Source organism: Scyliorhinus torazame, chromosome 2, assembly GCF_047496885.1.
Source record: "Scyliorhinus torazame isolate Kashiwa2021f chromosome 2, sScyTor2.1, whole genome shotgun sequence".
In the NCBI taxonomy this organism is placed as follows: Eukaryota; Metazoa; Chordata; class Chondrichthyes; order Carcharhiniformes; family Scyliorhinidae; genus Scyliorhinus; species Scyliorhinus torazame.
In genome coordinates this window covers 201366356-201391632 of record NC_092708.1, presented here as the reverse complement: position 1 = coordinate 201391632, position 25277 = coordinate 201366356, and the positions used below count along the sequence as shown (strand labels likewise).

General features: G+C 47.1%; 1 protein-coding gene across 6 annotated transcripts in view; it reads left to right on the top strand.

Annotated features, from left to right (window-relative positions):
- ccnyl1 (cyclin Y-like 1) overlaps positions 1–25277 on the top strand; it is a 212162-nt gene that overhangs the window by 141629 nt on the left and 45256 nt on the right. For all 6 annotated transcript variants that reach the window (XR_011936124.1, XM_072482703.1, XM_072482687.1 and 3 more), the window contains exons 6-7: positions 21276–21327; positions 22655–22774. Coding sequence is in view for 5 of the 6 variants with exons in the window: in XM_072482703.1 (XP_072338804.1) it covers positions 21276–21327; positions 22655–22774 (172 nt within the window). In the remaining variant the exon portion in view is untranslated. The remainder of the gene's footprint in view (positions 1–21275; positions 21328–22654; positions 22775–25277) is intronic.

The window sequence follows — 25277 nt, the reverse complement described above, 5'->3', positions numbered from 1 at the left end:
TTCCCTCAACCAGGTCTCTGTAATGGCAACAACATCATAGTTCCAAGTACTAATCCAAGCTCTATGTTCATCTGCCTTAACCGTAATACTTCTTGGATTAAAGCATATGCACTTCAGGCCACCAGACCCGCTGTGTTCAGCAACTTCTCCCTGTCTGCTCTGCCTCAGAGTTCCACTGTCCCTATTCCCTAGTTCTCCCTCAATGCTCTCACCTTCTGACCTATTGCTCCCGTGCCCACCCCCCCTGCCATACTAGTTTAAACCCTCCCGTGTGACACTAGCAAACCTCGCGGCCAGGATATTTATGTCTCTCCAGTTTAGATGCAAACCGTCCTCCTTATATAGGTCACACCTGCCCCGGAAGAGCTCCCAGTGGTCCAGATAACGGAAACCCTCCCTCCCACACCAGCTGTTTAGCCACGTGTTTAGCTGCTCTATCTTCCTATTTCTAGCCTCACTGGCACGTGGCACAGGGAGTAATCCCGAGATTACAACCCTAGAGGTCCTGTCTTTTAACTTTCTGCCTAGCTCCCTGAACTCCTGCTGCAGGACCTCATGCCCCTTCCTGCCTATGTCGTTAGTACCAATATGTACAACGACCTCTGCCTGTTTGCCCTCCCCGTTCAGGATGCCCTCTACCCGTTCGGAGACATCCTGGACCCTGGCACCAGGGAGGCAACATACCATCCCTGGAGTCTCTTTCACGTCCACAGAAGCACCTATCTGTGCCCCTGACTATAGAGTCCCCTATTACTATTGCTCTTCTGCGCTTTGACCCTCCCTTCTGAACATCAGAGCCAGCCGTGGTGCCACTGCTCTGGCTGCTGCTGTTTTCCCCTGATAGGCTATTCCCCCCGACAGTATCCAAAGGGGTATACCTGTTCGAGAGGGGGACAACCACAGGGGATTCCTGCACTGACTGCCTGCCCTTTCTGGTGGTCACCCATTTCTCTGCCTGCTCCTTGGGTGTGACCACATTTATATAACTGCGATCTATGATGCTTTCTGCCACCTGCATGCTCCTAAGTGCATCCAATTGCTGCTCCAACCGAACCATGCGGTCTGTGAGGAGCTCCAGTTGGGTGCACTTTCTGCAAATGAAGCCATCCGGGACGCTGGAAGCCTCCCGGACCTGCCACATCTCACAGTCAGAGCACTGCACCCCTCTAACTGACATTGCGTCAATTAATTAAAATTAAACGTTTTTTTTAAAATGTTTTTTTTTTTTTTAAAGTTACTGTTAACTATCTGTTTCCTAGCACTAGATTTCTAATATAAATGCGAAAGCAAAATATAGTACTCTCCGATCTCTGGCTTAGATACCCCTCTAAATTATAATTAAGTAATTATGTTTAATTAGTTACCAATGCTTAATTTTTTTAATTTAGTGTAGATTCCCAACCAGCCACTCGGGTCACAGCTTTTCTGTTTCCCTCCGACACACGCAATTTGAAAAAGGTATAAAAGTAAAAATGAGTAAAAATCACTTACTTACCTTCTGAGTGTCTTAGATGTTCTCAGGTTCTCTCCCTGACAGAGACTGCTCCTGCTCCTCCGAACGGCGATAAGGCTGAAGCATTCGCAATAATCGTCAGCCAAAGGTATCAAGTAGATGAATACTGCAAAGGCTATGGGCATTGGCAATAGTCCTGAAGACTTGTGCTTCAGAACTTGCCGCGCCCCGGGCCAAGCTGATTCAGTACAGCTGCAACACCGGCATCTACTCGGCAATATGGAAAATTGTTCGGGTATGAGAGGATTTAACCATTGCCCTTGACATTCAATGGCATTACCATCGCTGAATACCCCATATCAACATCCTGTACACAAGAAACAGGACAGATCCAACCTGGCCAATTACTTCCCCATCAATTTACTCTCGATCATCAGCAAAGTGATTGAAGGGGTCATCGACCGTGTTATCTAGTGGCACTTAGCAATAACCTGCTCGTGGAAACTCAGTTTGGGTTCCGCCATGGTCACTCAGCTCTTGGCCTCGTTATAGCCTTCATTCAAGCGTGGACAAAAGAGCTGAACTCCAGAGGTGAGAGTGACTGCTCTTTTTTTTTCATGTATTTTATTCCAAACTGATTCAAATGGTTACAAAACATAAACAGTCTGGGGAACATACTCCCCAACACAGTTTTAAAAAAATGAATTTAGAGTACCCAATTCATTTTTTCGAATTAAGGGGAAATTTAGCGTGGCCAATCCACCTAGCCTGCACATCGTTGGGTTGTAGGGGTGAAACCCGGGGTGAATGTGCAAACTCCACACAGACAGTGACCCAGAGCCCGGGGTCGAACCTGGGACCTCAGCGCCGTGAGGCAGCAGAGCTAACCCACTGCGCCACCGTGCTGCCCCCAGCACACAGTTATACAATTTGTACAAACTTTTTCCTATTTTCATCCCCCCCCCCCCCCCAACCACGACAAACAGCTACTCAAACATGGCTATGAACATCCTCCGTCTTGCCTCAAAGCCCTCTGCTGAACCCCTCAATTTGTAGTTGATTTTTTCCAGATGGAGAAAGTCATATAAGTCTCCCAACCAAGCCGCCACCCTGGTGGTGTTGCCGTACGCCATTCCATTAAGATCCTTCGCCGGGCAACCAGATAGGCGAAGGCCACAAAATCGGCCTTCCTCCCCTCCATCAGTTCCGGCTTCTCCGATATCCCAAATATCCCCACCAAAGGGTTTGGCCCAACCTCCTCTCCCACAATCCTCGTTAGTGTTGCAAACACTCCTGCCCAGAATCTCTGTAGCTTCTCGCAGCCCCAGAACATATGTGCATGGTTTGCTGGTCCCCGCCCACATTTCTCGTACTCGTCTGCCACTCCCTGGAAGAACCCATTCATTCTTGCCCGAGTCATATGCACCCTATTGTAGGATCTCTTATTTTTCAAGAGATGGAAGGTCCGGTGGTAATGCGAGATTGAGTTTTATTGCAGAAATCAAGTTAGTATACTTCAAAAAATACAAAATAAAAGAAGCAAAGTCCAGCAGGGCATAAGTTTTTTTTTTTTTTTTTTAAAAAAACAACTGGAAAGAGAACAAAGAGAGTGAGTAGAGAGCAACGTGCACCCAGAGCTTTATACCTGCAATTTCTGGTATTGCCCCCCTCTCTGCCCCTAATTGGCTTACAAGTTTAGAATTGTGACTTCTGAATGGTGCTCTGTACCATCACTCATATTAATATCTGACTTACTAGCTGTACTCCCTTTTGCAGTCTAGCTGAAAGGCTGTGTAAGGTTTCACCGCCAAGCTGACCTTGACTCCGAACAGTCCTGGATAGTCAGAGGCTTTTCCCCAGGGTAGAGGGGTCAATTACTAGGGGGCATAGGTTTAAGGTGAGAGGGGCAAAGTTTAGAGTAGATGTACGAGGCAAGTTTTTTACGCAGAGGGTAGTGGGTGCCTGGAACTCACTACCGGAGGAGGTAGTGGAGGCAGGGACGATAGGGACATTTAAGGGGCATCTTGACAAATATATGAATAGGATGGGAATAGAAGGATACGGACCCAGGAAGTGTAGAAGATTGTAGTTTAGTCGGGCAGTATGGTCGGCACGGGCTTGGAGGGCCGAAGGGCCTGTTCCTGTGCTGTACATTAGTGCAAGCTTGTATTTCAACTGCAGTTACAATATTTTTAAAACTTGGATTTTAATTATTTCCCTACACTATGTACCGCCTTGAATTGTATCAGGCTCTTCCTCGTGCATGAGGAAGTTGCGTTTACTCTGTGCAGCGCCTGACTCCACACTCCCAGTTTATCTCTCCTCCCAGCTCCCCCTCACACTTCTCCTTAATCTTCACCACCTGCTCGCCTTCCTGTTCTCCCAGCCACCACAAAATATCTCTGATCCTGCCCTCCCCTTCCACATCTGGAAGCAGCAGTCGCTGCAGTGGGGCATACTTCGGTAGCTTGGGGAACTCTTCCAAACCTTCCGAGCAAAGTCCCTTACCTGCAACTATCTAAACTCACTTCCTCTCAGGAGCTCTACCTTCTCCTTCAGTTCCTCCATAGGGCAAACCTTTCTTCCAGGTGCAGATCCCTCACCTTAACCAGCCCTACTTCTCTCCAGTTCCTGTACATACCCTCCATCCCCCCCGGCTCAAAACCGTGGTTTTTGCACAGCAGTGTTAACACCGACATCCCCTCTTTCCTAAAGTGCTTCCTCAACTGGTTCCAGACCTTCACTGGATTGCACCATGGGCTCTCCGTGTATTTCCTTGCCACCAGTGGTTGCCACCATAGCCTGCAGGCTGGACCTCCTACACAATTCTTCCTCCATCCTAACCCATTCTGCCCCCTTCCTTCCCACCACTGCCTCACCTTCCCCATGTTTGCCACCCAATAATAATGCAGCAGGTTTGGCAACACCAACCCCCCCCTCCTTCCTCTGTACCAGGGTCCCCTTGACCCTTGGTACCTTCCCTGCCCCCCAAACTCTGAGTTAATCGTACCCAGCTGCCGGAAAAAGGCCTTTGGTACAAAAATCGGAAGCATCTGGATTATGAAGAAAAAACTTGGCAGGACGTTCATCTTCACCACTTGGACCCTCCCTGCCAGAGTCAGATGCAGCCTGTCCCACCTCTTCAGATCCTTACTAACCTCCTCCACCAGCTTTGTTAAATTCCATTTATGCAGCGTCCCCCACTCTCCTGTTACCTGAATCCCCAGAAATCTAAACCTATCTCTGGCTACTTTAAATGGTAACCACGTAGGTTGGCCCTCTGACCTAGCTTACTCACCAGGAACACTTCACTTTTCCATCCGTTCAATTTGTACCCTGAGAACGCCCCGAACTTCCCCTAACATCTCAGCGGCACGGTAGCACACCGGTTAGCATTGAGGCTTCACCAGGGTCCCTGGTTCAATTCCCGGCTTGGGTCACTGTCTGTGTGGAGTCTGCACGTTCTCCCTGTGTCTGCGTGGGTTTCCTCCGGGTGCTTCGGTTTCCTCCTACAAGTCTTGAACGATGTGCTGTTAGGTGATGAATTGGACATTCTGAATTCTCCCGCTGTATACCCGAACAGGTGCAGGAATGTGGCGACTAGGGAATTTTCACAGTAACTTAATTGCAGTGTTAATGTAAGCCTACTTGTGACAATAAAGATTATTATTATTATTAATAGGCCCATAATCCTCCCATGCTCTCCAGTCCGACACGTATAGTAACAGGCTGACCGCATATAGCGACACCCGACAATCCTTACTCCCCCTAGTAATCCCTTGCCACTCTGCTGACCCCCTAAGGGCCATTGCCAGAGGCCCTATAGCTAGCGCAAACAGCAGCGACGATAGTGGGCACCCCTGCCTTGTTACCCTGTCTAACCCAAAGTTTTGTGAGCTCATATCGTTGGTCCGTTCACTCGCCACCGGTGCACATATCACAGGTGCACCCATGCCACAAACTTAGCCCAAACCCAAACCTTCCCAGGTCCTCAAACAGATACCACCACTCCACCCAGTCAAATGTCTTCACTACATCCATGGATACCACGACCTCCGAAACCCGACCTCTCGACGGAGTCATGATCACATTTAATAACATCCTTGTTTTACTACAGAGCTGCCTGCCCTTTATGAAGCCTGTCTGGTCCTCTGCGACCACCCCCGGGACACAGCCTTCCATCCTCCCTGCCACCAGTTTAGCAGCACTTTTACATCTGTGTTTAACAACAATATGGGCCTGTATGACCCAAATTCCAACGGATCCTTCGCATTCTTTGGTATCAATGTGATCGTTGCCTGCGTCATCATCTCCGGCAGCTCCCCCTTCTCCAGCGCCTCACTAAATGCCCCAACAGATGTGGTGCCAGTTCTGTCGCAAACTCCTTATAAAATTTTGTCGATAACCATCGGGCCCCGGGGTCTTTCCCGACCTCATACCCCTTATACTGTCCAATATCTCCCTCAGTCCCAAAGGCTCCTATAGCACCTGCCTCTTCTCTTTCTCCAACTGCAGAAACTCCGGCCCATCCAGAAACCGCTCCATGTCCCCTTCTTCATCTCCCGGGTCTGCCCTGTACAGTCCCTTGTAGTATTCCCTAAACGTCTTGTTTATCTTCCCCAGCTCTGTCACCACCTCCCCTGTCTCTGCCTTTATCCTCAATATTTCCCTGGACGCGGCCTGCCTCCGTAGTTGATGTGCGAGCATTCGGCTTGCCTTCTCTTCGTACAGTCACAGCTGCCCTATGTGCGACCACTTACCCATGGCCACCACTGGAAGTCGAGAGTGACTGCTTTTGACATCAAGCCAACATTTAACCAAGTATGGCATCAAAGAGCCTAGCAAAAATGGAGTCAATGGGAATCGGGTGAAAATATTCCACTGGTTGTTCCTGGCACAAAGGAAGATGATTGGTTGGAGGCCAATCATCTCAGCTCCAGGATATCACTGCAGGTTGTCCCCAGGATAGTGTCCTAGCACAACTATCTTCAGCTGCTTCATAAATGACCTCCCTTCCATCATAAGGTCAGAAGTGGGGATGTTTGTTGATGACTGCACAATGTTCAGCACCATTCGCAACTCCTCAGATAATGAAGCAGTTCATGTCCAAATGCATCAAGATCTGGATTAAATCCAAGCTTGGGCTGACAAGTGTCAAGTATAATTTCTGCCACACAAGTGCCAGGCAATGACCATCTCCAACAAGAGAGGATCCAACCAGAGGGCTGCACGGTGGCACAGTAAGTTAGCACTGCGGCCTCCTGGCGCCAAGGTCCCAGGTTCAATTGTCGGCCACTGTCCGTATGCAGTTTGCACATTCTCCCCGTGTTTGCGTGGGTTTCGCCCCACAATCCAAAATATGTGCAGGGTAGTGGATTGGCCACGCTAAATTGCCCCTTAATTGGAAAAAAATGAATTGGGTATTGTAAAAAAAAAAATTTAAAAGAGAGAGGATCCAACCATTGCCCCATTGCAGTCAATGGCTTTACAATCTCTGAATCCCCCACTATCAACATCCTGAGGGTTACCATTGACCAGAAACTGAACTGGATTAGCTATATAAATACTGTGCCTACAAAAGCAGGTCAGAGACGAAGAATCCTGCGGCGAGTAACTCACCTCCTTACTCCCCGAAGCCTGTCCACCATCGACAAGGCACAAGTCAGGAGTGTAATGGAATGTTCTCCATTGGATGAGAGAAGCTCCAACAACACTCTTAAGTTCGACACCATCCAGGACAAAGCAGCCTGCTTGATTGCTACCACTTCCACATTCAGTCTCTCCACCATTGACGTGTGTACCATGTACAAGATGTACTGCCGGAGCTCACCAAGGTTCCTTCAGCAGCACCTCCAAACCCACGGCCATCTAGAAGGACATGAGCAGCAGATACCTGGTATGGAGCGATCTGCCTGGACTGTACGCAGAACAATATTTTTCACTGTACCTCGGTACATGTGACAAATCTAAGTCTGAACACCACCATTCTGAGATTCCCCTTCAAGTCACTCACCATCCTGGCTCTCATAGATTCCATAGAATCCCTACAGTACAGAAGAAGGCCATTTGGCCCATTGAGTCTGCACCGATCCTCCAAAAGAGCACTCTACTCCCCCGCCCTACCCTCGTAACCCCACGCATTGATAATAGCTAATCCACCCAACGTGCACATGTTTGGAAATATATCGCCGTTCCTTCACTGTTGCTGGGTCAAAAACCTGGAGCTCCCTCCCTATTGTGGGTTTAACTACACCTTGGGGACTGCAGCGGTTCAAGAAGGCAGCTCACCACCACCTTCTGAAGAGCAACTAGGGATGGACAATAAATACAGGTCCAGCCAGCGACAACCACTTCCCGTCAATGAATTTAAAGAAAATGGAGTTGGCATCCTCTCTAATCAGTACAGTTGAAGCAATTGGTTTACACAAATGCATCTAGACCCTTTGTCTTGTAAATCTCTTGTTATAAAAAAAACATAATAATAGTGTGAGTTCATGGCATTCAAGATAGTTCTCTAGAACTTCCGGTGGCAACATGCTGGAGACGGTTGCGAACTTGGTAGCTCCCACGAGTGGAAGTATATTCCGATCCCATAATCTCGATCGGACGGCCAAATGTGGCTAGATTACTCTGCAAACTTTAAATGCCAAAAGCGGGTCTGTTTTAATATATGTCCGGCACTCACCCTCCCAAGATAAGCGGGGAGAGAAAATGGCTGCAGGTGGACCGTGAGACATTTGAGAGTGCGATGGCGGCAGGCTCGGAGTCGATGGTCCACCAATCAACTGGTGGACTTCCTAATGTTTCAATTTAAAAACTAGAAGCTGGAAACCTCTGAAGACCTGGCCTGCAGCACGGACCCGATCCAGGGGGACTATGGGAAAAATGGAACAGAAACCTGAAGCCCAGGGTGCGTCGCTGCAGAAAATGTAGGAGGCCGTGACCGATCACGAGGACCTGCTGGCCTTGTTAGAAGCGGAACTTAGCTTGGTGGCTGACAGCCATAAGAAGCTTGCTGACAAGGTGGACGAACATGAAAACCATGAGCGATGCCAAAACCTTTGCACAGTGGGCTGCCGGAGGGGATCGAGAGTTCACAGGCCACAGAATGCGCTGCACGGATGTTGGAGAAATAGAGGGGGGAGAGAGCCGTTGACCGTCCCTTGAGGTCGACCAAGTGCATAGAGCGCTGAAAAGGCAGGCGAGCAGCCGAGGGCGTTGTTGGTGCACCTGCACCGATTCCTGGACAAGGAGAAAATCCTGAGATGGGTAAGACAGATGAAGAAGGGCACATGGGAGGGGAGCATGATCGGAGTCTGCCCAGATTGGGGCGCGGAGCTGGCTAATTGCCGGATTGAATAGGATCTATGCGATCCTACAAAAGGAAAATATGAAATTCGGGGTACTTTATCCGGCTCATCTATGATTCATGTTCCGGAATCAGGAGCATTATTTCGACACTCCAGAAGAAACAAGCAAATTTTATGTGACCAAGGGTTCAGGAGTTTGTAAATATGTTGGACTGGGTTTGAATTGTGTTGCTGACAGTTTGGCTGTTGATTTTCCGTGTTTCTCTTTTCCCCTTTCTTTATTATTTTCCTCCTTTTTTTAATATTGAGTTGTTTGTTCTGGGTTCGATGTGGAGGGTGGGACAGAGTTTATGATGTGTCGAGTGTGGGTGTTGAAGCGGGACCAGGGAAGGCGAGGACCTCGTGGGGAATACCATACTGGCGAGAAAGCTAGTAAACGGAAGAGATGGGGGGGACGAAATGGAAATGGGGAGAGGGGGATAGTGTTTTAGTCATCCTCTTTCTTTGTTTTATATTCATGGGGGGAGGGTGGGAGGGTGTGAGTGGGCTGATGTTGAGAGTGCTGTCCAGGCACAGGTATAAGAATCGATGGCGGTGGAGACCTTACTGAGGACCCATGGGGCGAGAAACGACGAACTGGGGCAGCAATTGGCTTAGCCAGAAATATGGCTGATTTAAGGAGGGGCGGTGAGGTGGGTGGAAGGGGGTGTGAGGTGGGGGGGTGGGGGGGGGGCGGTGTACCCCCTTACTCAATTGATGACTTGGAATGTCCGCAAACTAAGAGGTCCTGCGCGTTCCTGCATTTAAAGAACTTAAAGGCAGACTTAATATTTCTACAGGAAACTCATTTGAAAGTGGAGGACCAGACGTGACTAAGGAAGGGCTGGGTGGGTCAGGTCTTCCATTCGGGGCTTGACATGAAGATGAGAGGGGTGGCTGCGTTGATCAGCAAGAAGGTGGCTTTCAGAGTTGGAAAGGTTGTGCTAGATTTGTGCTGGTGAATAGGAGATTGGAGGGTTCCTGAGTGGTACTGGGCAACATCTATGCCCCAAACTGGGACCTTGGAGTTTCATGAGGCGCGAGCTCTGACGTTGATCCCAGGTTTGGATACTCACAGATTGATTCTTGGCGGAGACTTTAACATGGCGCTAGACCCGGATTAGACCGTTTGTGCTCTCAGCCCAGGATGATGATGACGATTGCTAGGAAGCTGTTGGGGTTTATGCAGTTTATGGGGGGCGTGGATCCGTGGCACTTTGTGACACCAGGCCAAGGGAGCTGTCCTTCTTTTCTCCTGTCCATAAGGGACCTTTTTGTTTTAGTGGCATTGTTTTAGGCATTGCTGACATGAGTGGCTGTGGTGAAATACTCTACAATTGGGATGTCTGATCACGCAGTGCACTGGGTGGATCTATGGACTGAGAGGTCTCTCCCGCTCTCTCTCCTCCTCTTCTCTCCCCCCCCCCCCCCCCCCCCCCCCCACTCCCCATCCCCCCCTGCCAAGGCCCCGGTGGAGACTGAATATCGGTCTTCTGGATCTCTGCGCTCAGACTCTGGGTGGAGCAAGCAGAGCAGTCTAGGCTGTTGGAGGCAATTTTGGCAGTTGATCATGAATATTTGGAACTGCCTGAGGAGGCGCAACTTAGGAGCGACTGAGGCTCCAGGTGGAGTTTAAACTGGCTTCTACCGAAAAGGCGGTATTGCAACTTCATAAAACCAGAGGGGTGATATATAAATATGGGGCGAAGGCTAGCAGGATGCTTGCTCACCAATTGAGGAAACAGGCGGCGGCGAGGGAGATAGGTAGGCCAAGGGATGTGGAGATGAATGGAATTTCTGAAACTTTTTATCAGAGATTATACTGGTTGGAGCCTCCGCTGGGGGATGAGGGGAGACTACGCTTTTTGGAACGGTTGGAATTTCCGAGGGTAGAACAGGCAAGAGCGCAGGGATTGGGGCTCCAACAGATCTATGGGAGGTGTAGGAGTATGTGGAGCCGCTGCAATCCAGGAAATCAAACTGCATAGGTATGAGAGGGGCAAGTTAGACAGGAAAAAGGGGTACAAATTGTGGATTGTGAATGTATGATTGTAGAAAAGCAATGGCGTACATTAAAGAATTAATTCATAGTATATGCTCCCTTGAGGAATACAAATCCCATGGGAAAAGTGGTCCAACTGTGACTAACATGCTCATTTATAGTTAAATGCTCGATTAAAGGAAGACAAAGTTACAAAAAAGAGTAGCAAGCCTTGGGGTTGGGAGAATGTTAAAGAGTACCAAAGTGGTAAAAGAGAAAATTAGAATATGAGAGTTGATTAGCAAGAGATCTAAACCAGATTATGAAAGTTGCCATAGGTACGTAAAAAGGAAGAGATTAGTGAAAATACATGTGGATCCCTTTTATACAGGAGAAATTGTAATGGGGAATAAGAATATGGCAAAGTTGTTAAACAAATACTCGGGGGCAGCACGGTGGCGCAGTGGTTAGCACTGCTGTCTCACGCCGCTTGAGGTCCCAGGTTCGATCCTGTGTTTGCGTGGGTTTCGACCCCACAACTCAAAGATGTGCAGGGTAGGTGGATTGGCCACGCTAAATTGCCCTTAATTGGAAAAAACAAATTGGGTACTCTAAATTTATATTTACCAAAAAATACTTTATCTGTTTTCATGGTGGAAGTCACAAAAAACATACTGAAAATAAGTGCAGTACGAAGTCTTACAACACCAGGTTAAAGTCCAACAGGTTTGTTTCGATGTCACTAGCTTTCGGAGCACTGCTCCTTCCTCAGGTGAATGAAGAGGTCTGTTCCAGAAACACATATATAGACAAATTCAAAGATGCCAAACAATGCTTGGAATGCGAGCATTAGCAGGTGATTAAATCTTTACAGATCCAGAGATGGGGTAACCCCAGGTTAAAGAGGTGTGAATTGTCTCAAGCCAGGACAGTTGGTAGGATTTCGCAGGCCAGATGGTGGGGGATGAATGTAATGTGACATGAATCCCAGGTCCCGGTTGAGGCCGCACTCATGTGTGCGGAACTTGGCTATAAGTTTCTGCTCGGCGATTCTGCGTTGTCGCGGGTCCTGAAGGCCGCCTTGGAGAACGCTTACCCGCAGATCAGAGGCTGAATGCCCTTGACTGCTGAAGTGTTCCCCGACTGGAAGGGAACATTCCTGCCTGGTGATTGTTGCGCGATGTCCGTTCATTCGTTGTCGCAGCGTCTGCATGGTCTCGCCAATGTACCACGCTTCGGGACATCCTTTCCTGCAGCGTATGAGGTAGAAAACGTTGGCCGAGTCGCACGAGTATGTACCGCGTACCTGGTGGGTGGTGTTCTCACGTGTAATAGTGGTATCCATGTCGATGATCTGGAAAATAAGTGGGGAGCCACGGGTCCAGTGATAATGAGTGACAGAAATTTGTGTAAGTAAAGAAAGAGTGCCAGTGAAATTAATGGAGCTAAAATCCCCTGATGGCCCACTACCTAGGGTTTTAACAAATAATTAACTATTTGGTTTTGATTTTCTCGAATTCCCTAGGTTCTAGCATAATTTTCATCGATAAGAGGGTAGCAAATGTAACATTGTTCAAGAGAGAAAATGGGGAACTAATTATACGCCAATTAACCTGATATCAGTATTTGCAAAAATAACTAAATCAGTTATTAAAGATTATTTCTTTTTCCAATTTAGCATAGCCAATCCACCCCTTGCACATCTTTGGGTTGAGGGAGTGAGACCCACGCAGACACTGGGAGAATGTGCAAACTCCACACAGTCAGTGACCCGGGGCTAGGATTGAACCCGGGTCCTCAGCGCCGTAGGCGGCAGTGCTAACCACTGTGCCACTGCCCCTTAAATCAGTTATTTGGGACATGATAAAATTACATTTAGTAAATTGTAACATGATCGGGCAGAGTCAATGTACATTTCTGAAAGCAAAATTGTCGAGACAAAGAGTTTTGTTGAGTATATAACTGACATGGCTGATAAAAGGAAACCAATGGACTTTGCGTGTTTGGATGCTCAAAAACACTTTATAAACTGCAGCACAGCAAGTTATTACACAAAATTAGAGCTTGTGGGATTGGATTAATATGTTAACATGAATTGAGGTCTGGTTAATGCGCTGAAAACAAAGGGGAGAATTTTCCCATGCCCCCCGTCACGTTCAGTGGGTTGAAGGGATACGTGGAGAATTCATGGGGCCCTAAAAATCAGTTTTACGCAGGCGTGAATTTACTGCTGGATCTTTTGCTGGTCCCCTCCATGGCAAATTGGAACACCCGCTGGAGGCTGGCATGAAACTCATTTGTAACCCACGAATGGAATGCAGATGAAGGTCGAAATGCCCATGCCCGATTCTCTACGATGCCAGTGGGAAAACACCAGTTTGAAACACATCTGGAACAACATGGCATGCAGATGTTGGGACTCACTTGAATAATGCCTGGGGCTGCCACTGGAGTTTAGGATGGAGGCTGTCGGCAACCCTGGACCTCAGAACACCAGCAATGAGTGGGGGTTTACCGTTAGTTGGACCTCCCGATTCCATGTCCTGGAGGGGGTCTGTCTTCCAGCCTCTCAATGTTCCTGGAGATCGATCTTCTTTCTCAGGAGATCCATCTTCGGGTCTCGGAGTGCTCCCGGATTTCAGGAGGTTCACCTTCTTTCCCCAATAGTGGGCGATAGTAATGTTGGGCGCCTTTCCAATATGTTGCCTAGATAGGATGGTGGACTACGCGCCATCAGGCCTGCCCCACTACGGTGCAGAATCCCAAGTTGCATGATCAATAAGGGTGGAACCGAAACATTTGGTGTGTTCCTGCCAGCCTCCACAGCAGGAAACATTCCATGTTCCTGCCGTCGCCACAGGACTTAGTCCCCAGATGGGAGAAATGGTTAATGTGAGAGGACAGAGTAAAATGGATCTGAGAGTGACAGAATTATGTGAGGAGGATGCAAGGAGGTTGCCAAAGGATTTAGGCAGGTTCATTGATTGGGCAAGAACATAACAGATGGGAACATACAGCTGTGAAATTATGTCCATTGGTAGGAAAAATACGAAAGCAGAATATGTATTGAGAGAGACTGGGAAACTTTGGTAATCAGAGGGACCATGCAAGAATACATCTGAACAGAGTCTAGGTAGGAGGTCAGGTTGGACTGGGTTCAGGAATACAAGTACGTTTAGTGCCCGTGACAAGTTTGGGCATTCTAATCCAGCCGGAGAATAGAGATAGCAAACCTGGGAGAGAAGGGCAGGCTCTAATATTAGTCAGATACGTCAAAGTTTAATGGAAGTGAAATTACAATCTAATTTATTTGTAGTCAATTTATCAACCAATAAAAAAGTCAATCTGCTTGAGAAGTAAAAAGGTTCTCCTGAAACAACTGCAGAGACACATGAGGCCAAGTGACTACCTCACCGTTTATAGCAAAATACGGAGAAAGCTGGGAAAACTCAGCAGGACTGGCAGCATCAGTAAGGAGAGAGAAAACCAAGTTAATGTTTTGAGTCCACATGATCCTTCTTCAGAACTAAAGAGGGGGGGGGAGAATGTGTTGGATTATGTACTGTGTAAAATGGGGTGAAACAGTGATTAGGATTAAGGTGGCACAGCGCAGTGGTTAGCACTTGCTTCACAGCGCCAGGGACCCGGGTTAAATTCCCAGCTTGGGTCACTGTCTGTGCGGTGTCCGCACGTTCTCCCTGTGTCTGTGTGGGTTTCTTCCGGGTGCTCCGGTTTCCTCCCACAACTCCCGAAAGACATGCTGTTAGGTGAATTGGACATTCTGAATTCTCCCTCTGTGTACCCGAACAGGCGCCGGAGTGTGTGACTAGGGGATTTTCACAGTAACGTCATTGCAGTGTTAATGCAAACCTATTTGTGACACTAATAAAGATTATTATTATAGTGGGAGCTGGGAGAGGTTGTAACAAAGATGTAACAAAGCCTTGAGAGCAAGTGACAGATAGTCCAGTGGGGGGAGGGGGGAGTATTTTTCTGAGAGCAGCTCAACAGATCATTAAGTACATGGGAAGAAAAGGGAAGAAAGAAAATACATAATAGGGCAACACAAGATATACAATGTAACTACATAAGCACTGGCATCAGATGAAGTATACAGGGTGTAGTGTTAATGAGGTCAGTCCATAAGAGGGTCATTTAGGAGACTGGTGACAGTGGGGAGAAGCTGTTTTTGAATCTGTTTGTGCGTGGTCTCAGACTTCTGCATCTCCTGCCCGATGGAAGAAGTTGGAAGAGTGAGTAAGCCGGGTGGGAGGGATCTTTGATTATGCAGCCCGCTTTCCCCAGGCAGCGGGAGGTGTAGATGGAGTCAATGGATGGGAGGCAGGTTTGTGTGCTGGACTGGGCGGTGTTCACGACTCTCTGAAGTTTCTTGCGGTCCAGGGCCGAGCAGTTGCCATACCAAAGCAGCCCGATAGGATGCTTTCTATGGTGCATCTGTAAAAGTTGGTACGGGTTAATGTGGACATGCTGAATTTCCTTAGTTTCCTGAGGAAGTATAGGCGCTGTTGTGCTTTCTTGGTGGTAGCGTCGACGTGGGTGGACCAGGACAGATTTTTGGAGATGTGCACCCCTAGGAATTTGAAACTGCTAACCATCTCCACCTCGGCCCCGTTGATGCTGACAGGGGTGTGTACAGTACTTTGCTTCCTGAAGTCAATTACCAGCTCTTTAGTTTTGCTGGCATTGAGGGAGAGATTGTTGCCGCTACACCACTCCACTAGGTTCTCTATCTCCCTCCTGTATTCAAACTCATCGTTATTCGAGATCCGGCCCACTATGGTCGTATCGTCAGCAAACTTGTAGATGGAGTTGGAACCAAGTTTTGCCACGCAGTCGTGTGTGTACAGGGAGTAGAGTAGGGGGCTAAGTACGCAGCCTTGCGGGGCCCCGGTATTGAGGACTATTGTGGAGGAGGTGTTGTTGTTCATTCTTACTGATTGTGGTCTATTGGTCAGAAAATCGAGGATCCAGTTGCAGAGTGGGGAGCCAAGTCCTAGGTTTTGGAGCTTTGATATGAGCTTGGCTGGGATTATGGTGTTGAAGGCGGAGCTGTAGTCAATAAATAGGAGTCTGATGTAGGAGTCCTTGTTTTCAAGATGCTCTCGGGATAAGTGTAGGGCCAGGGAAATGGCGTCTGATGTGGACCGCTTGCAGCAGTATGCGAATTGCAGTGGATCAAGGCGTTCAGGGAGTATGGAGGTGATGCGCTTCATGATCAACCTCTCGAAGCACTTCATTACGACTGAAGTCAGGGCCACTGGACGGTAGTCATTGAGGCACGTTGCCTGGTTCTTCTTTGGTACCGGCATGATGGTGGTCTTCTTGAAGCAGGTGGGGACCTCGGCGTGGAGTAGGGACAGGTTAAAGATGTCCGCGAATACCTCTGCTAGCTGGTCCGCACAGGCTCTGAGTGCACGACCAGGGATCCCGTCCGGGCCCGTCGCCTTCCGAGGGTTCACTTTCAGGAAGGCCGATCTGAGTTCGGAAGCTGTGATGGTGGGTATGGGTGAATTGGGAGCAGCGAATATGATAGACCAAATTGAAGGAGCTGCAAGTGAAATGTTGCGTCACCTGAAAAGTGTGTTTGGGGCCTTGAACAATGAGGAGAGCGAAGGTAAAAGGGCAGGTGCTGCACCTTGTGGTACAAAGGAAGGTGCCATGGGAGGAATGGGTGAGGTCAGAGGTGTGGAAAATGGATCAAACCCGGTTGAGCACCCGTTCAACTACCGGGTGGGTGGGCGAGCTTGATTAAGGGCAAGGGTAGACATGTCTAACATTTTAAACTTTATAGTTGTGACAGTAATTGGAAAAATTAAGTGCAGTCACTTCATGAAGCACAGGAAAAAGAAAGCATCAAGTATTAGCAAGACCGTATGTGGAGTGATGAGTGATCGCTGAAGTAATGGAAGTACTTTTTGAAGTGTCATCACTGTTTCCTGCATTGTAACATAAACTTCAAAAGTGCTTCATTTGTTGTAAAACGTTGTCGGATATCCTGAGTTTGTGAAAGGCAAGACGATTTGTCATTGATATAAAAAGTGTCAAAGGAGACTGGAGCTGTTCTCATTGCAAAGGAAGTTTAACGGGAGGAGCAAATTCTTTGAAAGTGGGGGAAATTGATTAAGTTGATGGAAGTATACTGTGGGCAATATCATGAAGATTCAGAGCTTCCGACTATAAGCTGCCAAAGCCCCAAAGCTCAAAGTAGCTTTTCAAAAGGATTTCCATGAGGCAGTTGGATTGATTGATAATTCAACATGCAGTTGCAGGATATGAGTTTAAGGTAGGGAAAAATATGAAATAATCGAGCTGGCTCCTTGAGGCGCAACCTGGATAATCTGATGAGCTAAACTGTAGCTTCGTATTTCAACGCTGCTTCTAATATTATAAGCACCTCGCCAGGTATCTCTTGTTGAGAAAGAATGCTAGCAATGGTCATAGAGGCTAATAACAAATAATTGTATCATCTCTGCGTTCCCTTTAAATACGTTACCCTGTAGTGCCTTGCCAGACCAATAATAGTTCATGTCTGGGTTTTTCTCCAATTGGTTTTCTGATTATGCTACCAGAGGAGGTGAGCAGGGATGGTAGACTCTTAAAATTATTGGAACAGGCTCAAGGGTTCTTACATTAAATCACACCAAGGCTGATCCGTATCTTAATTTCATGTACCTGTCCTGATTCTATATCTGTAAATACTCTTATCTAACAAAACCTATCAATTATAAAATGTTCAATTAACCTAGCAGCAGAAAGTACGAGTACGAATAATCTAAATTGCTCAGTAGCCTCCAAAATATTGGTTTCGGAGTAGCACTGGCAGAGTCTTTCAATCAATTTGGAGATTTAAAATGGAGATTAGCCAAAACAAAATTTACAAGAATTTTCTAGTATAAAGATCACAACTGAAGAGGAAGAGCAGAGTTCTTCCTCCTAGATTTGCCTTCAAAAGTGCTGTTGTATAACGTGCACTCCCATTTACAGTTTTACCGTACACAGGTGTGACTCTTGTATTAATGAAAATAATTTAAAATGGTCACTCAGAAATTCAATGAGGAATTGTGATGAGTTGAACTAACTGAGTTATTGCAGAGAGCTGGCGTAGGTTCAACAGGCCAACTGGCCTTCGGTGTTATAATAATTAGATGATTCCACTCTATGATTCAGGAGAAGCTTAATTGTACAGAGAGTGGTTAGAATCTGGAACTCACTAATTTTTGGAATAGTTGGAGTGAACATCATATATGCCTGTAAGGGGAAGCTAGATATGTACATGAAGGAGAATAGAATAGAAATCCATGTTGGTGGAGGCACAGTCATTTGGTGTATAATCCCCAGCAGAGACCAGTTGAACCAAATGTCCTATTTCTATTCTGCAAGTTCTATTTAATTTATATATTTGTAGCTCTCATTACCTGCAGAAAAAACAAATTGGACAGCTTAACAAAGCAACGGGTACTGGGCTTTACAGAGGGGCAAAAGCTTCTTTGAAATTCAAAGTTTTAAGGAGATTTTAAAAAGCGTGGACCAGCGGACTTCAGGTGGCGGCCATGGAGTGAAAGGTCGCACATTTGGCAGTTCCCGCTCATGGTGGTCTTTTTGTGGCTTTCACGCAGGATTGTTGCAGTAATTTTGTGAAGTAAGGGAGTAGAAGCAGGAAGAAAAGGAGTGGACCCCTAGTTTATGGAGCTGCGTCCCAGGAAAAATCGGAAAAGCAGGACTCGGAGGTTGGTGGCGAGTGAGGACCAGATTTCGAGTGTGGCATTGGCAGATGTGCAGGGTTTGGCCCCACCAGCTAAGTGATCGATGGGCCAGTTGGTGAGCTTCTTGAATGAGAAGTTCTCCCAACAACGTAAGGAGTGTGCGGAGGACCTGGCCCGGGCGGTGGACTCGACTGGGGCGGTGGTTGACCGCGTGGAGGCGAGACTGAAGGCCCAGGGACAGGCGATCCAGAGGTTGGAGGAGCAGGTGGGGGAAGCATGAGGAGCAGTCCACCTCTGGCAGCGGAAATCGTGATGCTGCAGGACCAGCAGAAGAGATTGTTAGAAAAGGTGGAGGACCTGGAGAACCATTCTCGGAGGCAGAATATCCGGATCGTGGGTCTGCCCGAGGGGAAAGAAGAATCAGATGCTGGTGTGGATATGGGGAAGATGCTGGAGAAGCTGACGGGGAAAGGTTCGTTCGCCAAGCCGTTGGAGGTGGACCCGGCCCGCAGGGCACTTATGCGTAAGCCCCAGGGCATGAGCCCCCGAGGGCAACGGTGGTACGACTTAATCGGTTCCTAGACAAGGAACGTATTACGAGATGTGCCAGGCAGACGAGGCGGTGTATGTGGGAAGATGCTGAGATCCGAGTGTATCAGGACTTGGGAGCGGAACTCGCAAAGAGGAGCGTGAGTTTCAATAAGGTGAAGTCGGCCCTGTATGCAAAAGGAATAAAGTTTGGACTGCTTTATCCAGCCCGTCTATGGGTGACCTATGCCAGTCGGGAATTGTACTTTGGCTTGTCGGAGGACGTGGTGGACTTTATGGAAGACAATAAGCTGATGGGAGAATGAAGACCTTGAGCTTTGACTGTGGGGAATACCCGGTCGAGTTTTACAAAAAGTTCTCCGGACTGCTGGGGCCGTGCCTGGTAAAGATTTTAATGTGTCCAAGGAGCTGGGGGTTATCTCTTTCCCCCCCCCCCCCCCCCCCCCCCAAAACACTATCGCAGGCTTCGATATCCCTTATTTTGAAGTGATAAGGATCCAGAGAGTTGTGGGTATCGCAGGCTTCGATATCCCTTATTTTGAAGTGATAAGGATCCAGAGAGTTGTGGGTCGTCTAAGCCGGTCTCTCTTTTGAATGTAGGTGCGAAGTTCTGGCAAAGATCTTAGCCACAAGACTGTGTCCCGGGGTAATAGGGGAGGACCAGACTGTGAAGGGACGGCACTTGACGTCCAACACTGACGGCTCTTAAATGTTATAATGATGCCAGCGGAGGGGCGCAAGGAGGTGGTAGTAGCCATGGATGCAGAAAAGGCCTTTGATTGGGTGGAGTGGAAGTACTTGTGGAATATCCTAGGACGGTTTGGGTTCAGGCAGGAATTTGTGGATTGGGTCCGGTTGATACACCAAGCACTGGTGGCGAATGCAAGGACCAATCGGGTCCGGTCAAATGTGGCGACTAGGGGCTTTTCACAGTAACTTTATTTGAAGCCTACTTGTGACAATAAGCGATTTTCATTTCATTTCAGAATACTTTAATTTGTGTAGGGGAACAAGACAGGGATGTCCGCTTTCCCCACTACTGTTTGCCCTGGCCATTGAGCCCTTGGCAATGGACCTTAGGTCATCGAATGTCTAGCGGAGGATAATGAGAGGGGGGTGGAGCATAGGATCTCGCTCTACGCGAACGATTTGCTCCTTTACATAACCGACCTGTTGGGGGGTTGTCTGGAATTATGGAGATATTGGAAAAATTTGGTCGGTTCTCAGGCTACAAGTTAAATATGGGTAAGATACAAGGAATTGATGGAGTGGGAAGGGGAATCAATCGGGGAGGTGAAGAGGAAGTGGGAGGAGGAGCTGGTAGGGGAGTTGGAAGTCGGACTATGGGAAAAGGCCTTGAGGAGAGTTAATTCATCCTTGTCGTGTGCCAGGCTTAGCTTGATCCAGTTCAAGGTGGTTCATAGCGCTCATATGACTGTGGCCTGATGAGTAGGTTTTTTGAGGAAGTGGAGGAAAGGTGCGGGCGGTATGGGGGTAACCCGGCGAACCACGTACACATGTTCTGGGCGTGTCCGAAGTTGAGGGGATTCTGGCAGGGATTTGCGGACGTCATGTCAGAGGTCCTGGAAGGGAGGGTGTCTCCGAATCCAGAAATGGCAATATTTGGGGTATCGGAGGATCTGGGGGCCCAGTGGGGGGGGAGAGAAGCCAATGTTTTGGCCTTTGCCTCCCTGGTGGCCTGGAGACGGATTTGGCTGGGATGGAGGGACTCGGAGCAGGGTTTCTCAGGCTGGAAAAGATTAAGTTCACCTTGAGAGGTTCAACTCTGGGGTTTGCTCAGATGTGGCAGCCGTTCGTCGACTTCTTTAAGGAAAACTGAATGTCAGCAGAAAGAGAGGGGAGTAGTGGGGGGAGAAAAATGAGCGGCATGGCGGTGTAAAATAAGAGATAGGGAATCTAATATACGGGTAGTTAGGAGCTAGGACGGTGGGGGGGGGGGGTAGTTGGTTATGTTATTGTAATATTGTTGCGTGTGTCGGGCAGCTAGGATGTTTAAAATGTTAATTTGTTAAACTGTGAAAATTACAAATGCTTCAATAAAATGTTTTCTAAAAAAAAGCGTGGACCAAGGTGACAATGCTGTGCCAAGGAAGTTCCAGAGGGTGGCAGCAAAGTGAGTTGAAGGAGGAGCAGAGTTTAGATAGCAAATATCAAACAGGTACTAAAAGTTGTAAATGTGATTTGTGTTCTTCCTGCAGAGATTCAGACAGATCAATAGATATTTTTGATGAGAAAAAGCACCCATTGACTGTAAGTGCTTTTCTTTTTATTGAAATCTTACCATATTAACTAATGACAAAATGAACAGGATGAACAAAATATTTTGAAAGACCAACTGCATACCTTGGGCTTATTATGTAGACATAGTGGGACTAGACGTGCCTGTATTGTACATTGATTGAATTTGCCACCCTACAGCGCCAGGGACCCAGGTTCAATTCCAGCTTTGGGTGACTGTGTGGAGTTTGCAAGTTCTCCTCCAGTCTGCGTGGGTTTTCTCCGGTGCTCTGGTTTCATCCAACAGTCCAAAGGTGTGCAGGTTAGGTGGATTGGCCTTGCTAAATTATCCCTTTGTGTCCAAAGATGTGCGGTTAGGTGGGGTTGTGGAGATAGGGGAGTGGGCCTCGGTAGGGTGCTCTTTCGGAGGATCGGTGCAGACTCAATGGCCTCCTTCTGCTACCAGATGGCTGTTACAGTGTGCTTGCTCTTCACCTAGTTCCCTTGCCCACCTATGACATTACCACCCTGCAAAATGGGTGCACCCATTTCAGACTGCTAAATAAAAGCAGATGTAGCTCAACAACCAAACATCCCTGTTGGAGTCGCTGGATAATGATCAGGAATGTAAACTCTGATTTAGTGCCATGCCAACCAGTTTATTTACTCCAGTCCAATGAGGAGGTTCGATTTCAATCTATTTTCTGATTTGTTTTCCCCTGTATGTCCTGGCTTGACATAATGCCACCGGATCTGTCTTGTGCAGAACCTTTGATTGTTATGTGGCATGACGTGTTATTTCAGCAGTGTTCTTGAATATAGTTATGAAATATTCCTGATGGTTTCATTTAAAAGCAACAACGGTAACAGATGGTGTTGAGTCGCTGTGTGCCACACATCGGCGTTGCAAAGCCATACCATGAGTTCCACTCCAGATTTATTATCCATTCACTCCTACCGGAAAGTCTTGTTGTGTGTGGGATGAAGGCTGGTCCTGGCTGGGCTGTGATGTTCCAAACAGCCAGTTACCCAGTTGGCACTCACTGTGCAAGCTTGCCCTTGAACAGACACCCTGGGGTGAGGTGCCGAAGGATGCCATCACTGATCAAAACTCAGATCCAGCAATTCCCTGAATATTGTGCCCAGACCTGTGGATAATTGGGGAGTGACATTTTAATGGTCTTTGTTATGTACCCACCAAGCAGCTGGTTAGAAGGTCACGAGCAGAATGTTGCATGGAAGACCTGAAAGTTGATGGGAGGGATAAATGTTAGCGATCAATGAAGAGAGTCAAAATGTAGTTCTTGTTCTTGTACTGTTTTACCAAAACACCTTTTTGAGATTTTGTATCTTATTACAGAGAGAAGAGGTGCCAGTAGATTATTATAAACGTGACCCAGAACATAAACATATATACCGGTTTGTACGGACTCTCTTTGGTGCTGCTCAATTGACTGCAGAATGTGCAATAGTAACACTGGTAAGGGACTCGCACCAATACCATGCATCACCTAATACTGTGCACCAATTGAGAACATTGCGACGGTAATTAAACATGTACTTGATCAAAACAAAATACTTGTGCCCCATTCACATTCAATTCAGCTCCTCAAAAAAATGTTTTATCGGGAGATTCATTTGGCTCAAGATCAGTAGTCAAACTGCCTCTAATTTCTAGTGTCCTTTCGACATTACTTCAAATACAAATCAACCGTCAGCAAAAATCAAGAGCAAAGAAGTGATGGCCTGTTTTTTGTGCAACTGATTTTTATTTGATAATCTTTGTTGTTGTCATTCCTTTGTGCAAAAAGATCTGAAAGTTTTTGTCCTTTGCCTGTTTCCAGACCTTTCCTTCTGTTTCTCTGCAGCCATGGTCTGCAGGTACAGTTGCAACTCACCGAACGATGCCTCTGGTCACTAATCTTCTATCAGGGTATCCTGAATATTTCCCCATGCTGCCAAGCTGCAGAAGTTTCCCTGTCCCGATTACAGGATATTTCTGGGGCCACGTGTAACTATTTGTAGAAAATTGGACATTCTTCAGAATTTCACCCGTTTGAAAGTTGGTGTTCAATTTGCTGCAATTCTGACGATGGTTCTCCAACTTATTGTCTTTAAACAAGAAGGGCCGTTGGTATGTCCTGCCTTCCCAAGTTGTGACCATGTTGATACTTGAAGGTTGAGCGTGCTGGACTTGCTCGCTTTAATGAAACCAAACACTTGTATGTGCTTCGTTACGATCTATTCATAGCATTATAGGGACTTACATTTTTGTTCAGGGTTTCCTCTTGTTTTCAGCCAGATACTGTGGTGTTTACACAGTCCCCTGCATATACACAAAAGCACCTGTTGCTGAATCCAGCATCAATTCGTCAAGCTGTTCTCTTGCATTTTTCTAGCATTTCCTTTGAAAAATGCCAACTGATCAAGTTTCAGTACTTGCATAAGCTGTGCTTAATTGAAGTCTGTGTGCTTTTAAAATCACTTAAAAAAAAATATAAATCATGGATAATTTTGTAGACAGTTTAGCGAAGCTGGAATTGTTCTCCTTGCAGTACAGAATGTTGCAGGAAGATGGAAGAAAGACATTTAAAACTATAAGAGGGTTTGATAGAACAAATGGGGAGGAATGTTTTTCACTGGCAGAAAGGTCAGTGTCAAAGGTAATTGGTGAAAAAAAAGGGGAGAGACGAGAGATTACCTATTGCTGCAAAAAGAGACATGCTGTCTAAGCTTTTCAGCAGAACATTGCAAGATTACCAACTTGGGGTGGAAGGCCAGTTTTAACATGATAAGACAGGATCTGGTCAAAGTGAACTGGGAGCAACTACTTGTAGGAAAGTCCACATCAGAACAGTGGGAGTCATTCGACATGTTCCCGTAAAGGTAATGGGTGGGACCAAAAAGTCCAGAGAACCCTGGGTGTCAAGGGATATACAGGATTGGATAAGGAAAAACGGGAGGCTTATGGCAGATACAGGGGGCTCAAAATAATTGAGCCCTACAGGTGTATAGAAAATGTAGGGGGTTACTTAAAGAAATTGGGAGAGTGAAGAGGGGGCATGGAAAAACACGTGGTCAAAATAAAGGAAAATCCCAAGGTGTTTTAGAAGTATATTATGGGCAAGAGGGTAACCAGCGAAAGATTGGGCCCATTAGGGACCAAAGTGGCAATCTGTGTGTGGATCCTGAAGACGTAGGTGAGGTTTTAAATTAGTTTTTTTGCATCTGTGTTCACAATGGAGAAGGATAATGTTGGTATAGAAATCAGGGAGGGGGAACTGTGATATAATTGAATAAGCTAGCATTTGGAGGAAGAAGGTATTTGCAGTTTTATTGGGGATAAAAGTGGATAAATCCCCAGGCTCAGACGAGATTTTTGTCGGGCCGCTGTGTGAGGCAAGGGAGGAGATTGCAGAGTCTCTGACACTAATTTTCAAATCCTAATGTGGTACTATTATTCAAAAAGGAAGTGGGGATAAATCAGGTAATTACAGGCCAATGAGTCCAACATCAGTAGTTGGGAAATAATTGGAAAATATTGAGGGACAGAATTAATCCCCACTTGGCGAGGATAGAGTAGACAGGGAAAGAACTTTTATCCCTGGCAGAGGGGTCAGTAGCCAAGGGGCATAGATTTAAGGTATGATGATTTAGAGGGGATTTGAGGAGAAACGTTTTCACTCCGGGTGCAGGAATTCTGGAACTCACTGCCTAAAAGGGTGGTCAAGGCGGGAACCCTCACAACAGTTAAGAAGCATTTAGATGAGCACTTGAAATATAGCATTCAAGGCTGTGGACAAAGCACTGGAAAATAGATAGGTGCTTGATGGCCGACGCAGACGTGATAGACTGAACAGTCTCTTTCTGTGTGTAAATGCTATGATTCTAACTGAGGGGAGCAACAATATGTGCTGCTTGTAACACTAATAAAGATTATTATTAAGAGAGTGCCGGCACACGCATCTCTATCAAGGAGGGTT